This window comes from Lathyrus oleraceus, chromosome 2 (genome assembly GCF_024323335.1).
Source record: "Lathyrus oleraceus cultivar Zhongwan6 chromosome 2, CAAS_Psat_ZW6_1.0, whole genome shotgun sequence".
NCBI classification, from domain to species: Eukaryota; Viridiplantae; Streptophyta; class Magnoliopsida; order Fabales; family Fabaceae; genus Lathyrus; species Lathyrus oleraceus.
In genome coordinates, this window is record NC_066580.1 from 235,398,083 (window position 1) to 235,416,233 (window position 18,151).

The 18,151-nt window shown below is 40.0% G+C and overlaps 1 protein-coding gene across 1 annotated transcript; it reads right to left on the bottom strand.

The window, feature by feature from the left end:
• Positions 1 to 14,805: 14,805 nt before the first annotated feature.
• On the bottom strand, positions 14,806 to 15,306 carry LOC127122719 (uncharacterized). Its single transcript, XM_051053014.1, has one exon. It carries the CDS (start codon positions 15,304 to 15,306, stop codon positions 14,806 to 14,808), a length of 501 nt encoding a protein of 166 aa, XP_050908971.1.
• Positions 15,307 to 18,151: the final 2,845 nt, after the last annotated feature.

Below are 18,151 nucleotides of genomic sequence, written 5' to 3' on the forward strand. Positions count from 1 at the left end.
AAAAATAAAATGCCTAGGGTTTGATTGAATGTATGCTTTGTGTGTATGTCTCACCATTTTGATCATGCAATCTTGATTCCTTATCCAAAATGCTTGAAATTTTATATGCACATTCTTGACTCTTTTCTGGTGATTTTGATGTATAGTTTTCTAATTTTGAGTTTCTGGTTAGAGAGATATGATGTGATCAATTTGAGTGTGACAATGTGTGTCACACTATGTTATGCCATGTTCATGAATTTTGTTTCCATGCCTATGCTTTGTCTTTTGCCCTGGATTTTTGCATGTGATTCCATCTAGATGTTAGGTTCAAACATGATTTTTTGTAGGATTTGTTGATCCATTTCCGATTTGATTGGGATTTTTGTTTGCTGTTTAGTCATTTTTAGGTTTTTCTTGAGTGGTCTACTTACATGCCTTGTAAAATTCTCATACCTTGTCACATGAAGATGAAATTTTGTGGAGTGGTTATTAACATGTTTAACTTCATTTTGGCTTTGGTCCCATTCATTTATCATGTTTTGTCACTGTTTTATGATTGGTTGAAGTTGGTGCTTGTTTTGATACCATGTATGAGCTTACTTGAACTTGTCTGGACTTAGTGAATTTAATTTCCCTACTTCCACTTGTCCAAATAGCATGAAATTTGATATGCTACTCATTGAATGTGTTCTGTTTAGGCTGGAGTTTTTGTGGAATTTATTGAGCTGTTTTGATATTGATTTGATTGTGATCATTCTGTTTGCTCTAATGTGTTTCCAAAATGCATAGTTTGACATGTTTTGAATATGAAATGGATTTGGTGCATAGTTTTGGTGTGAGACCAATTGGATTCTCTTTTTGCTTGATAAATCTTGGTTTTGATTAATTTTCACTTGCTGTTTTGAATTTTTCATCTCCTTTGGACCCTAGGCTTGTCCTAGTGGTCTTGTTTCTCACATTTGAATGTGATTTTCAGGTTGAAGAAGCAAATGTTTTAAAAGGAGATTAATGCAAGTTGATTGAGTTCGGTTTATATGCTTGTTGTGAACTAACTTGTTGATTTTGTAGGATGCTTGGCTCACTTGAGTTGATTGTGCTTTGCACATGTGATTGATTGTGTTGTCTGTTGATTCTTATCTTGTCTGTTTTGACTCTGTGATTGGTATACTGACTGAATTAGATTGATTTCAGGTACTTTAGTCGCTAACAGTTCATCTTTGAACTTGCTTTGTGCTGCTGCTTGGTTGTATAAACCAATTGAGGTAGACTCTCTTGTCTCCATGTAGTCTGGAAGACCTGGCTTGTTATTTAGCCAGACAACTGTCTGAAGTCCTCCTTAAGAGGCGATGTTTGTGATTGTTTAACTTTGTCCCCAAGCAGGAAAAGACCTTGATTAAGGCAATTGGCAGAACCCAAGGGATGTGCAATCCATCCCCTGCTATTCTTGTTGAGTCGTCCCTCTGCTCACACCAATGTGTTGATGCATTGGGACATTAACCCAAGAACAGTTGAGTCAGAGTCATGAGTGTAGAAGGGTTCCTACTTTCTGAACCCACACTCCTTTGTCTGAAGCTCTCCCTGGCCAGGGATAAGAGCTGTGGAGTCTCATCTTCACTCACCTCTCATCTGCTTCACCCTGACTCTCAATGTCAGGGTTAAGAGCGAACACCACCCGGATACAGGTGACTTGCCTTGGCAGTCTAACCCTTTGTTTGAGCCCGCTTTGACTGGATATAGTGTGTGCTATTTGGAATGTTTGCTTTGTTTTGTTTATGCTTGCATGCTTTGCTTTTTCCTGGTTAGGATTAGCTTGCAGCCTGTGTAAGTTAGGATAGAAACCATAACATAGGGCAATGATGCATGATAACATCTAGGCTCGAGTCCAGCTCCCTAGTAGTGTGTCTCCCTTTGTATCTGGTTAGAATTTCTTTCCCGTTCAGGGGAACTACGTCGCCCTGATCCTCATACCAGATGAGGTACGTAGGCAGGAGACCGTGCGAGGTCTCTCCGGGCACTTTTTTTCTTTTTTGTATGTGTGTTTGCTTGACAGCTGCTAGGCTCGAGTTCCCGACTCCTTAGTAGCTTGTTTGCTTGTTAACCCTCTTGTGTGTCAGGATATGGATGTAAGCCCAGCGATTGGCTGTCCGTATCCTGAATGTGTTTGTTTGGTTCGGAAGCCGATGTAAGTCCAGCGATTTGCGTTCGGGTTCCAGGTTTGCCTGTGTTTGTGTGTGTCTTGTTTGGCGTGCGTGAGTCGAACTACGGCAGCTCTGATTCTCGTTCCAGACGAGATACGTAGGCATCGGACGCGATGTCCTAGCGAGCCCTCTCCCCTCTTCTCCCACCTGTGTTGTCTTCAGTGTGTGTGTGTGTGTGATGTTTGTTTAGCAACCTTTTCTTTCTTTTAGAGCGTGGATCCCGTCGAGTACGACGGACGTGAGGGGTGCTAATACCTTCCCCTTGCGTAACCGACTCCCGTACCCTTTCTCTTTGGTCTCGAGAGCATGCTTTTCCTAGGTTTACTCTGAGCGTTTCCTTTCCCTCTTTTGGGATAAATAACGCACGGTGGCGGCTCTGTGTTGTTTTTGTTTCAGCCCGCCGGTTGTTTTTCGCGGATGCGACAACTGGGAAGGAACTCGACGTTTACTGGACATCGAACAATGATGTTTACTGACACCAAAGAAAACTCGACCAGACATTGACCAATGACTGGGAGGGAACTCGACGTTTACTGGACATCGAGCAATGATGTTTACTGACACCAAAGAAAACTCGACCAGACATTAACCAATGACTAGGAGGGAACTCGACGTTTACTGGACATCGAACAATGATGTTTACTGACACCAAAGAAAACTCGACCAGACATTAACCAATGACTGGGAGGGAACTCGACGTTTACTGGACATCGAACAATGATTGGGAGGGAACTCGATGTTTACTCGATCGGATCCATCTTGGAAATCCACAAAGTGGTATGAACCAGCATACACTATCTCAGTCGGCGAGCAGCCTATGCCAAAGTACATCAAGTTTTCTCGAACAGTGAATGTATTGTTTCACAGTCGGTAAACTTTTTGCTAAAGTAAATTGCATGCTCTTTTCGACAAGACTCGTCATGCTGACTCAATACACACCTCATAGACCCCTCGAGGGCCGTCAAGTACCAGATTGATGGTCGTCCCTCCACAGAGAGACGTCAGAATCAGAGGCTCCTGCAACTTATTCTTTTATTTCTCAATGCCCCTTCGCAATCATTATTCCACCTGACCGTTTGATCTTTTCTTTTCAACATCTTGAATATGGGTTCACACGTGGCTATTAGATGAGATGTGAACCATGACATGCAGTTCAATCTATCTAAGAAACCAAGAACCTCTTTTTTTGTTCTCGGTTCAGGCATTTCTCTTATTTTTCACTTTAGCAGGATCAACCTCGATTCCTTTCTCGCTTACAATGAACCCCAGCAATTTACCGGACCGCACTCCGAAAGCGCACTTATTCGAATTCAACCTCAGTCTGAATTATCTCAACTGTTCAAACGACTGGCCCCGGCCTGCCAGATGCCCCTCTTCTGGTTTGGGACTTTGCTATCATGTCCTCAACATAGCAATCGATTTCATGATGAATCATATCATGAAACAAAGTCACCATGGCTCTCTGATACGTGGCACCGGCGTTCTGCTTCTCTAGAGGATAGTCTTCTCTCCATGGTAGCTTGTGTACAACGACATCGGTATCCGACCCTGGCATATCCTGACACGACCAGGCGAAGTTATCCACATGCTCTTTCAACAGGGCTACCATTTTGCTCCCGACTCGCCTCTGAAACGGCCCTAATTTTTACTTCCTTCCTGACCTTCTCGGTGCCTGGATTAACGATCTCAACTCGCTCTTCATGCGGCTGAATCACCTTCTCCTCTTGTTTCAACAACTTGGCTAATTCCAGCAAATCACAATCTTCTTCGCCTTCTTCTTCGGCATGATAGATCGGATTGTCGAAGTCATATGAGGTGTAACCAAATTGTTATCAATGAGATCCGGAGAATTACTTTTCGAAGTCGGAACGAGACAAATCAAAAAAAGGGGAAAAATGAAAACAAACATTGCCATTTTTTATTTATTTTAAAACTGCAAAAATAAATGAAAAATAGGGAACACCGCTTTTAATGTGAAAAACATCCATTTATTAATGATGCAAAATGTTGCAAAATGAAACACATGAGGTGGCCCTTACAATGGACCAATACGTTTCGGGCAAAACGTATGGCTTTCATGCAAATAAAATTGAAAACAGAAATATTACTCTTCCGGATGAGTGACAGTGATGATCTTTGAGGCCTTCCAGTTCTGGACTTCCATCCCTGGTACGCACGGTTTTATCTAACCATCAAACTCGCAGTCACTGTCGTTCTCTTCACCTACCGCACAGGCGTGATCCGAATCTTCAGCAATTGCACCCACCATCGCCTGACCATATGCCGACATGGGATTAGTATTAACATTCGGTGATGGTGCAAAATTGATGGCCTTGGAGTCTACCAGATCCTGGACAACATGCTTAAATGCTCTACAGCCCTCAATGTTATGCCCTGGTATTCCAGAATGGAATTCACACGCGGCGTTCTCATCATAATTAGGAGGCCTCTGATCTGATCTTACCGGAGCCATCGTCCTCGGCTGAACCAACCCAAGATCCATCAACTTTTTAAACAGAACAGCATATGTCACGGGCGGCTTATCGAACTGACGATCAATCCTTTTTCCCCTCACTTGGTACCCGGCTCTCTGTTGAGGTGGCTGATGTTGCTGTCGTACTGACTGATTACCAACAGGGGTGGTTACCGCAGCAGTGTGCTGGTAGTAACGATCCCTACCGTGTCCTCTCTAGGCATACACAGCACTCGATTCATCCTCATTCTTGCACTGACCATTCCCAAATGGCTTCTTTACCCCAGATGACGGAGCATTTCCCTGTATTTTCCCCATTCTTAGCCAACTTTCAATTCTCTCCCCTGCCACCACAATGTCTGCAAAGCCCGTGACGGGACAACCCACCATCCTTTCAGCAAAGGTCCCCTGCAGGGTACCCATAAACATATCAAACATCTCCCGATCCACCAGCGGAGGTTGAACTCTGGAAGCCAACTCCCTCCACCTTTGTGCATATTCTTTAAACCCTTCATTCGTCTTTTGAGACATACCCTGCAATTGGGTACGGCTAGGAGCCATGTCAGCATTGAATTGATATTGTTTAAAGAATGCATCTCCCAGATCCTGCCAGCTCTTGATATCCGAAGACTTCAACTCGGTATACCATTCAAGAGATCCACCAGACAGACTATCTTGGAAGAAGTACATCCAGAGCTTCTGATCTGTTGTATAGGCAAAAATTTTCCGGACAAAGGCCTGGAGATGAGTTTCCGGGCAAGAACTCCCATTATATTTATCAAACGCAGGCGCTTTGAACTTTTGTGGGATCACAATCCCCTCCACCAGCCCCATGTTCGACATATTGACAACCCCCGGAGTAGCATGGCTTTCCAGAGCCCTTATCTTGTCCACCAGCACCTGAATTTCCTTGTTTGGCGGTTGGGCACCGTACTGGCCGAATGGTTCATTAAGCATGGAGAATTGATCCGCTTCTTTATCTTCCAGGGCTTCCAGGAAAGGAGGGAACTGATTAACCTTCACATTATTGCCCATATTACCGGGTCCACCACCTGTGGCAGCACCAAAGCCTCCAGCATTATTGATTACCACATCATCAGCAGCCTTCCTCCTGAGATCACCACCATCCCTAGAACCACCAAGACCACTGTTGGAGACCCCCTCAAGGTTGTTACCACTGTTGGCAGTCGAAGCCCGCTCGAGCTTTTCCACTTTCTCAACCAACGCCTTCTGCCCCAAGGCGAACCTTTGCATAATATTGATCAGCTCTCCCATTTTCTCTTTCAGCTCGAGAATGTCTGTGTTGGAAGTATCCATCAATTTGGGTGTGTTGCGTCTGGTAAAGTATCTGTGCGGACGGGTTGTGTACAAGGGAATGATTCGGCGTGCGCGAGCAATGATTCCTGAGTAAACCCAAACATGTTAGAAACTGACGCCTGCAAAACAGAAGATAGGTTATTATGACTCACGCGTGAATGCAATGTTTATCCATATGAGGAACACTCTTTCCTTCGATTCTGGCTTCATCGAGACGGATAAAAAATTCGACAATAACATTCTGACATCAGGATGTCTCTCAACCAGAATCTCAATCGAGAATGTACCCTGAGTATGGATAGACATGAGTTAGATGCCGATGAATGCAAAATGTGGATGATACTGATGCGTGAATGCAATGCACTGTGCCATCCTCCAAGTCATCTGAACATTTACTGCACTGAGTTACAGCCTCTGAACCGATCATAACCATCTGAAGGAATATGTAACCATAAATCCGACTTGGGAGTTCCGAAATAAACGGAACTGAAAGGTACATCACCATCATCACCAGAGATTCTCTGAACAGATAACCATAAGACCCTCTGAACCAGTCCGGGGAATCCTGAAATAAACGGATCCCCACTGATAAATACCACGGACGGAACTCCGGCGTCTCGGAAATAAATCCATAAATCCGACTTATAAATAGGACTCTGATCAACAGCTGAACCATTAGTCACCATCAAAGTCACCATCGGAACATGCATATGTAAGAATCACCCTCCCTTCATAGGTGAATTCTAATCAGGTCATCCTAAGGCGGATAATGGTCTCGATAATCGGGCAAAGATACTCAACGGGTTTGCCCTTTCGGGTGTGCCGTTGTAGCTCTCTTAAGATCGTCTAAACCAAAGATCCGGGAAATATCGGTCACCGAAGTCAACAGCTCAAAAGAGGTAACCCAACCAAAGTGGAACCCCACAAAGGAAGAGCACTCTCAAATGAACCTCGTCCGGCTTGTGGTATGTCACGTTGCAACAATATGCTGATAAAACAAATGAGGAACGTGAGACCACACTAATCCTAGGTGTATACTCGGGCCTGGGTTTTAGCCCCACTCAGAACACCCACCCCAAATCAGAGAAACCACCTATATAGAGGACAGCAACATGATAGTATGATGCATGCAAATATTTATGCAAATATATACACAACAGAATGATAAATGCAATAAATAGCAGCACAAGCAACCTAAACTATCCTAGAGAGCGCTAGGAGAGACTTGCTTAGGGAAGATGGACCAGCAATAGGTCAACTTCGAATCCCCAGCAGAGTCGCCAGTTGTCGCATCCGCGAAAAACAACCGGCGGGCTAAAACAAAACAAACAGAGCCGCCACCTTGCGTTATTTATCCCAAAGAGGGAAAGGAAACGCTCGAAGTAAACCTGGAAAAGACATGGTCTCGCGACCAAAGAGAGATGGGATCGGGAGTCGGTTATGCGAAGGGAAGGTATTAGCACCCCTACGCATCCGTCTTACTCGACGGGATCCACGCTCAGAAAGATAGAAGAAAGGTTGCTAAACGCTGCTCAAAAGAATGCACACACACACACACACACAACAGACAACACAGGTGGGAAAAGAGGGGAATGGGCTCGCTAGGATATCGCATCCTATGCCTACGTATCTCATCTGGAATGAGAATCAGAGCTACCATAGTTCGGCTCACGCACGCCAAACAAAACACACGCAGGAAACCGACCGCCAATCGCTGGACTTACGTCAGACTCCAGACAAACAGGCAAACATGGAAACCAAATGTCAATCGCTGGACTTACATCAGACTCCGAACCAAACAAACCCACACTGGAAACCAACTGGCAATCGCTGGACTTACGTCAGACTCCAAGCACACAACAAGAAGGATAACAAACAAACAAGTTACTAAGGAGTCTAGCACTCGAGCCTAGTAACTGTCAAGGAAACACACACAAAAAGAAAAAGGGTGCCCGGAGAGATCTCGTACGATCTCCTGTCTACGTACCTCATCTGGTATGAGGATCAGGGCAATGTAGTTCCCCTTAACAGGGGAGAAACTTTCTCCTAACCAGAGACTGGGAAATGACAAACTAGAAGGGAGACTGACTCGAGCCTAATAGTTATCATGTATTCCACAATGGCCCTAGGTTAAGTTTTCTATCTAACTTACACAGGCATCAAGCTATCCTAAACAACACAAACAATCAAAACAAAGCAAACATACACACAATTAGCACACACTATATACAAACAAAGTGGGCTCACACAAGGTTAGGCTGTGAAACACAAGCCAACTGTATCAGGGTGATGTTAGCTCTTAACCCAAACATTGAGAGTTAGGGTGAAGCAGATGAAATGGGAAGTGAGGGGTGTGCCTCACAGCTCTTATCCCTGGCCTGGGAGAGCTTGACTCAAATAGAAGGTGTGGGAGTTCAGAAAGCAGGAACTCTTCTATCCACATATGACTGACTCAACATAGATCTTGGGTTAATATCCATAATGCATCAACACAAGGTGTGTGAGCAAAGGGATGACTCACTGATTAGCAGGAGATGGATTGCACATCTCTTTTATCTGCCAATTGCCTTATCAAAGGTCTTTTCCTGCTTGGCACAAAGATAAACAATCACAAGCATTGCCTCTTAAGGAGGACTTCAGACAGGTGTCTGCCCAAGTAACAGGACAGGTCTTCCAGACTACATGAAGTCAGAGAAATTATACCTAGATGGTTAAGCAACCAAGCAAAGTTCAAAGAACTATAACAACTAAGGTACTGTAACACGGTGGGAGAACTGACTTTAGTTAAATGTTGCGGATAGCAAGAGTCGCCACCGACTTTTATTTTATCCAAAAGGAAAGGACATAAAAGAACAGGAAAGACCTTAAAAAGATTTTGAGTTCGGGGGGTAGGTTATACAAAGGGAAGGTATTAGCACCCTTTATATCCATGGTTATCCATGGGCTCTTAGTTACTTAGCTCACTTTGTTTGTTTGCAAGAGTGTAGTGTGTGATTAGAAAAATTTCTTTAAGTACTTTGTAATGACCCTCGTATGGGTGTATACAAAGCCTAGTTTAGAAATTGTGAGGTGTAAAAGTAATTTTGAAAAGTGTGAGCAAGTAACTATGAGATACCTACCCTAGATCAAGTCTTTCGTGTTCTCGTATATTCTTTCAATGGTAAGACTGTCCCTATTATTAAGGAATAGGTAGTCATTACCTTGGATGTGTTTAAGGGACGGGCGTAGGGTCATCGTATGGTCAATGAAGGCAACATAAGGGGTGTCTTTAGCAACTCGTAGGGACTATCATCATATTTACCGAAGGGACAAGATCATTATATCGTAGGCAACCTCGTAGGGACTTGATCTTTTAAGTTTATAGGGACTTGATGATTTTTCTGTTTGAAGGGACTTTGCTTAAGACACCCTTATTTTTGAGGGACTTGACCATTTAAAGAAGGCAACCAAGAGGAATACCCTAGGAAGTACAGATGGCGATCAAAGATCGACTTACGTGTGTGAGTGTTATTTTTCAGATATTTGTCTTGAATTTAATTTTCTAAGTTCAATTATTTACAGTTAGTTTTTTGCACTCCCTAAGTTACTAACCACGCAATAAATATTTACAAAAATAAAAGCAAGAAAAATAAATTCCTAAACTATTACATGGCTATGGGACAGATACATAATAATCAGGCAAGAAAGAATAAATTTACAACCTATACATTTGTTCCTAATATTATAATTAAAACAAAATTAAAATACGGAAAATAATGAAGCAAAAATAGAATAGATAAAAGCAAATAATAATAAAATAATAAATAAACAATGGTAATAAAGCAATAATAAAATAACAATAATAATAAAGTGATAATAAAAAGGTTAGAATTTTAAAAGAAATTATTTTAGGTTAAACAAGTTAGATTTTTTTAGAAGTTATTAGAAAAATATGAGTTTAAAATAAATTAGTAATAATAAAAGAATTTAAAATACATTAATGTACAAATTATAAAATAAAAGAGTTATATGAAAAATATTAAGTTAGTTATTTACAAAATAAATAAAGATTATAGAAAATATCAAATTATTAGATTAATAGGTTTATTATTATTATTCAATTAGAAAAATGGTCAATTAGATTTTATTTACAAAATATATAAGGATTTATTATTATAAGTAAGTAATAAAAAAAAGTTATTAAAATAGTTAGTATTTATTATTTATTTACAAAAAATATAAAGGTTATAGAAAAATATTAAATAATTAATTTAGTAGGTTTTCACGCCCTACATTACTAAACCACGCAGTTAATATAGGATCAATGGCAGGAATTTAAATGGCAGAAAAATAAATGGCAGAAAAATAAAATGGCAGAAAATAAATGGCAGAAAATAAAACCCTAATTATTACAACGCTTTGGTGCAGTTACATAATAAAGATGGCGAAAAGTAAAACTGAAAATATTACAAGTTAAAACTTAAAATATTACAAGGGCGAAGCAGTTACAGTGTATGAATAACATAAATATGAGCGAAAATAGGAAATAATAATAAGGTTTGTTAAGGTTTAAGAAAAAGTTTATGGTTTAGAGGAAATAACACGGTTAAAGTTTTAGGTTTGAAATTTAGAGTGTGTGGCGAAATTGTCAGGGTTTAGGAAAAATCAGGGTAGTTAGTTATGAAAAAAAATGTGCAGATCTAAATATATGTATATATAAAAAATATGAATTAAAAAAAACAACGGCGTTGCTAGCGCAAAATTGCGATCATCGCAACTGGATCGGATAACACAAATGTCACGCCTCATACACGTATATGTGAAAACGGCGTATTGACACGATCCGATCCGAAAACATAATCAAATTATAACATAAAATAGAAATATATATATATATATATATATATATATATATATATATATATATATATATATATATATATTTAACACACTAGTTACATATTATAAATTATATATTATATGATCCATATGCATTTTTATTAACAACAAAATTATTATTATATTATATTATATATTATGAGACATGTAAAACTTATATAAAAACAAACACATCAAATACATAATACAATGAACCAAATTATTATACATGTTATACTTATGTGCATAAAAAGCAAAACGGCGATATCCTGATATATTTAACCAAACCGCATGTATCTGGAATACATAACACAGTCACACATATGAACATGTATTTGAAACACAGTAACAAATATATCAACAAAATAGATAAAGTATATATCATATATAAACTATTACCAAACTGTGTGTACGATAGTATAGATCAGCCACTCTCAGTTTCTCTTTTTTGTTTTGTCTTTTTTTGCCTCCCTCTATCAGTCATGCTAGTAAATATATATAGGAACAAATTAGGTTAATGATAATGGGCCTAAGTTTATTTTGAAACCCAATATTAAATTAAAAACTGAATAAAGTTAAATAATTAAAATAGTTAAAATTAAAATAAAAACTAATTAACCTATTTATTTATTCTAGACCCAATATAAAAATAAATAGACTCAAAAAAAATAAAAGTCGGGCACCAAAATGCTCGAAAAAATAAAATGAACACGTCAAAATAATCAGCGCGAAATAAATGACTCGGAAAAATACAGCGTTTGGTCGGATTTTGAAATAAAAATTATGACCGTTTAAACTGCTCAGACTGATCAACATATGACCAAAAATAGTCGTAAAAATATTTTTAGCATGTCAAATTAAACCACGTGAACCGCAGATTAATGTTACCGACATTTGCAAACTTAAGCTTTTCATTTTTTCATTGACTAATTTTAGGCACAGTTAAAAAGTTAATTTGACCAGTCTGTTTGTAAATTCCGAGAAATTATTCCGGCTAATCTTAAGACAGAAAAAAATGTTATGCTATGAAGATGATGCAAATGAATGTGAAACAAAAAATTGGTTAGAGTTAAAAATAGAGGGCAAATTTTTGGGTGCAACAGCTGCCCCTGTTCAATTTTCTGAAACCTGAGGAGTTAGATTGGCCTGTGTGCCATTCGTGACTTGGAAGGTTGAAGGGGATTGAACACAAAAGCCCAAAAATTTGCACTCGCCGGTGCGTAAAGTAACACTGATGACTGGTTGTATATGCTTAAGTGGGCTTGAAGATGCCACATGGAAGAACTGGAGATGGGCTTATAGATGCCATCCATAATATCAGGAGGTGATAATATCTTGATGTTGATACTGGATATCAGTACTAGGTCTTCGTATAGGCCGTCTCTGAATCGTATCTAAGAACATACTTTTAATTTAAGTGTCAGAACCAAATCTTCGTGGCGATTTCTTTCTGAATTAAGTATCAGCACTAGACCTTCGTATAGATCGTCTCTGAACTGTTTTGAATTGTTGAATAGACCAGTAGAAATAAATCTTCGTGATGATTATCTCTTCTGGAAATATCCTGGATTAGGGAATAGATCTTCGTATAGACCGTTTGCCTAATATCCAAGAACAAAAGAGTGTCAGGATGAAATCTCCTGAAAATATCCTGGACTACGGAATAGATCTTCGTATAGACCGTTTGCCTACTATCCAAGGACACCTTGAGTAATGATTAAGTATCAGCACTAGATCTTCGTATAGATCGTTTCTGACCTGTTGTGAATTGTTGATAGTATTTTATCTATATATAACCATCCTGCAAGGAAAAGGTTAGTTTATGCAATATGTATGCATGCATGGCATGGTGCATCTAAGTAAATGTATTATGCACTTATGGATATGCCATGGTATGATGTAAATGATGTATGTATGAATCATGCGGCCTGAAGCGTCCGGATATCTTTGTATAACAACTGCTGGCTAGGGAAAATAAATCCCGATTCGTTGTTGAAGAATATGAGGAACTCGTTCCCGTCTTGTTTGATAGTATAGTATTTGTCACTTCCTGTATTCGTTCGTCGTACTTCTATTGAAGGAATAAGTTCCTGAGTATCCCGACTGAGGATAAAAGAGATGGACATAAATTCAAGGGGAGACGTGATTCGAAGCATCTATAAAGATAGATTTGCTCTACTGGGGATTTGTAGTGGGGATGAACCGGCGAAGCTTCGTTGAACTACTACCCTCGTTCGTCCTTAGTAAATACTATTACTGCATTTTATGCATTTCTGGTAAACATCAATCGTATTCAAAAGCATACATACATTCAAACACAACCAATGGACGTTTTCGCTTATGTAAATAGAGTAAAAGTAAATCTGGATTCAAAGATGAAATTTTATTTATATCACAAAGTGACCTATACATAGGCAAGTTTGTACAAGGAGACAGAAATCCTAGTAAGAGGAATTCGTCGTAAATTTTTTATAAAACAAAGAAAACAGCTATGTGAAAAATGATCCTATTGAGTTTCAATTCTACTATTGCCATTATCTTCAAATATCTCATCTTCTGCTGTTGAGACAGAAACGATTGGATTGATCTTTATCTGTTTGAACTTGATTTAGGTAGCACCATCAGTTAAAGTTACATGAGTGATCCAAACGAGACATAGTCATACGCTTTAATCCCTAACTTTTGCCTGGATTGCCCTTTCAGGTTTTCAATCCACCGGGATACCCTTTTTTGCCCAAGCCGCCTTTTCAGGTTTTCGACTTGCCGGGTGTACATTTTTTTTATATATATCCCTAATTTTTGCCCGAACCCTTTTGGTTTGCCGGGATGCCCTTACTTTTGCCTAGGCCAGTCAACCTAGCGGGTCTCTTTTTATGCGTAGTATTTTTTAACTATGTCTGCGTTTACAGGCTGTGGAAAGTCTTCACCATCCATAGTAGTAAGCATCATGGCACCTCCTGAGAATACTCTTTTGACCACAAATGGTCCTTCATATGTAGGAGTCCACTTGCCCCTAGGATCACCCTATGGTAGTATGATACGCTTGATTATCAAGTCACCAGCCTGATATACCTTTGGCTTAACCTTCTTATTGAAAGCTTTGATCATCCGTTTCTGGTACATCTGACCATGACAAACAGCTGCCAACCTCTTCTCATCAATCAAATTTATCTGGTCGAGTCGAGTCTGAATCCACTCATCTTCATCCAAGCCTGCATCCTTCATGATTCTTAAGGAAGGGATCTGAACTTCAATGGGCAGAACTGCTTCCATACCATAGACTAAGGAGAATGGGGTTGCCCCTGTTGAAGTACGTATTGTAGTACGATAACCATGAAGAGAAAATGGTAACATCTCGTGCCAATCCTTGTAAGTAACAGTCATCTTCTGTAGAATCTTCTTAATGTTCTTATTAGCAGCTTCTACTGCCCCATTCATCTTCGGACGATACAGAGAAGAGTTATGATGCTTAATCATGAACTGCATGCAGAGATCAGTAATCATGGTATTGTTCAGATTAGAGCCATTGCCTGTGATAATCCTTTCAGGGATGCCATACCTACATATGAGATTATTCTTAATGAATCGAGCCACAACATTCTTGGTAACAGATGCGAATGAGGCTGCCTCTACCCACTTTGTAAAGTAATCAATAGCAACTAGGATGAAACGATGCCCATTAGAAGCAGTAGGCTTGATCTCACCAATCATATCAATGCCCCACATGGCAAAAGGCCAAGGAGCAGTCAACACTTTTAATGGAGCCGGAGGTATATGCACTTTATCAGCATAGATTTGACACTTGTGACATGTCCTGGAATGTTGATAGCAGTCAGCTTCCATGGTAGACCAATAATATCCTGCTCTCAATATCTTTTTTGTCATAGTATGACCACTAGAATGAGTGCCAAAAATCCCATCATGCATGTCTTCCATAATCTCTGTTGCTTCCTTCTTATCCACACAACGAAGAAAAGTTTAATCATGATTGCGTTTGTACAAAATTCCATTACTCAAGAAGAACTTAGCAGAAAACCTCCTTAGAAACTTCTTATCTTTGACAGATGCCCCTTCAGGGAACTCCTGAGTTTCAAGATATCTTTTTACTTCATAGAACCAAGGCTTTTCCTCTCCTCCTTCAGTATCAATCTCATTGCAGTATGCAGGCTTCTCAAATCTATCAATAGTAATCTTGGGAGCTTCATCATCCCAGCTAATCTCAAACATAGATGCCATGGTGGCTAATGCATCTGCCAACTGATTCTCTCCTCGTGGAATGTGTCCAAAGGTAATCTCTTCAAAATGTGGGATCAAAGACAACACATGCTCTCTGTAGGGAATAAGATTTTCATGCTTGGTATCCCAATCTCCTTTAATCTGACTCACTACCAGGGCTGAATCTCCATATACGTCCAGGAACTGAATTTTCATATCAATGGCAGCTTTGATGCCCAGGATACATGCCTCATACTCAGCCATGTTATTGGTACAATAGAAACAAAGTCTTGCAGTAATCGGGGTATGACAACCTTCAGGGGAAATGATCACAACACCAACACCATTACCAAGTGCATTAGAAGCTCCATCAAAAACCATAGTCCATCGGGACCCTTGTTCAGGTCCGTCATATTGTCCAGGTTCTTTGGTAATAATCATAATGTCTTCATCGGGGAATTCAAAACTCATTGACTGATAATCATCCACTTCCTGATGAGCCAAATGATCAGCTACAACACTTCCTTTAATGGCCTTCTGAGTAGTGTACTGTATATCATATTCTGTTAAGATCATTTGCCATCTCGCTATTCGTCCGGAGAGAGCAGGTTTCTCGAATATGTACTTGATTGGATCCATCTTCGAAATCAATAAGGTAGTATGAGTCAACATATACTGTCTTAGTCGGCGAGCAACCCATGCCAAAGCGCAGCAAGTTTTCTCGAGCAGTGAGTATCTTGTTTCACAGTCGGTAAACTTTTTGCTAAGGTAGTATATTGCCTGTTCTTTTCGACCAGACTCGTCATGTTGCCCCAACACACACCCCATTGAGTTGTCTAATACTGTTAAGTACATAATCAAGGGTCTTCCATCAACTGGTGGCATCAAAATTGGAGGTTCTAAGAGATATCTCTTGATTTTATCAAAGGCTGTCTGGCACTCATCATTCCACTCCATTACCTGATCTTTCTTTAACAACTTGAAGATTGGTTCACAGGTAGCAGTTAATTGGGAAATAAATCTTGCAATGTAATTCAATCGTCCCAAGAAACCTCTAACTTCCTTCTCAGTACGGGGAGCTGGCATCTCTTGTATAGCTTTCACTTTTGCAGGGTCTACTTCAATACCTTTTCCACTGACAATGAAACCCAGGAGTTTACCATACCTAACTCCAAAAGTACACTTGTTTGGGTTCAATCTCAATTTGTATTTCTTCAACCTTTCAAACAACTTATGCAGATGATCAAGGTGTTGCTCTTCATTCTGGGACCTGGCTATCATATCATCCACATATACCTCTATCTCATGATGAATCATATCGTGAAACAAAGCCACCATAGCACGCTGATATGTTGCCCCGGCATTCTTCAAACCAAATGGAATCACTTTATAGCAAAAGGTACCCCACTGTGTAACAAATGTAGTCTTCTCCATATCTTCAGGTGCCATCTTGATTTGATTGTAACCAGAGAAACCATCCATGAAAGAGAATACTTTATGCTGAGCAGTGTTGTCTACCAAAACATCAATATGAGGCAGTGGAAAGTCATCTTTGGGGCTGGCCTTATTCAAATCCCTGTAGTCTACACACATACGTACTTTACCATCTTTCTTAGGTACCGGTACCACATTTGCAACCCATTGAGGATAAGAAGTCACAGCTAAGAACCCTGCATCAAATTGTTTCATTACCTCTGCTTTAATCTTTTCTGACATTTCAGGACGCATGCGACGAACCTTCTGCTTCTTTGGACGACAATCTTCTTTTACCGGTAAACGGTGAACCACAATGTCCGTATCCAACCCTGGCATATCTTGATAGGACCAAGCAAAGATTTCCACATAATCACGTAACATTTGAATTAATCTGCTCTTGACACCATCTTCTAATTCAGCTCCTATCTTGACCTCTTTCCTGTTTTCTTCAGTTCCCAGATTCACAACTTCGATTGGCTCTTCATGTGGCTGTATAGCTTTATCTTCTTGTTGTAATAACCTAGCAAGCTCTACAGGTACTTCACAATCTTCATCCTTTCCATCTTCAGCTTGATAGATCGGATTCTCGAAATTATAATTGGCAATAGTAGAACTGTTATTAACAGGATCCAGAATGGATGAGGATCTGCATTTTAGTGATGTGGGTGTGCGTAAGAACACATAGCTGATGAAAATAAAATAAAAGAAAAACAAAGAGCCCTAATATTTACGAAAATGAAACGTCCATTGATTTTTATTGAATGAAGTATGCAAATGAAATGACGTCCCGAAACAAGCATACCATTGTGCCCCGGGTAAGGCACAAGGCTTAAAAGTTTAATTGTTCAAACTTAAAAATAACAACACAGTAATAATATTTACTCCTGACTAAAGGAGATAGGAATAACGTCTTCAGTCTTCCAATTGTTGAGCCCATCACCCACAGTAGGAAAAATCCAGTTATCCAGATTGTAGTCTTCATTATAGTCACCCACAGCATTGATTTGATCTTTCATGTTCCCTGGATTGGTGATACGAACAGCACGAGCACGACGAACAGCCTTCTGGGACTCTGCAGTGAAACCCAAACCAAACTTGTCAGACTTGTAAGGAATGTCGGGAAGCTGACCCCAAATAGTGCAACCACCTTCTTCAACCACAGCTCTAGCATCTTTGAGGGAAGCCATTGTAGGAGGTACTCTGGTAACCATAGGAACTCTTTTAACCACAGGAGGAGCTTCAGTAGCGGGAACGACCCAAGGAACTACTTCAAATGTCTGGCAAGGAGTCTCAACATATTCACCTTCCACTTCAACATACTTAAATGTATTCACATGACTGACCATATATTCTTCCTCTCCATAAACAGTTACGATCTTTCCCTTCACTGGATATCTCAACTTCTGATGTAGAGTGGAGGTCACAGCACCTGCCCCGTGGATCCAGGGGCGCCCAAGCAGACAAGAGTACGCAGGACGAATATCCATTACATAGAAGGTAGAATCGAAGACTTGAGAGCCTACTTTGATCAGGAGATCTATTTCTCCATGCACCACTCTTCTTGAACAATCAAAGGCTCTCACCACTATATTACTTGATCTTAACACAGCATCTTCAGGATTGAGCTTGTTCA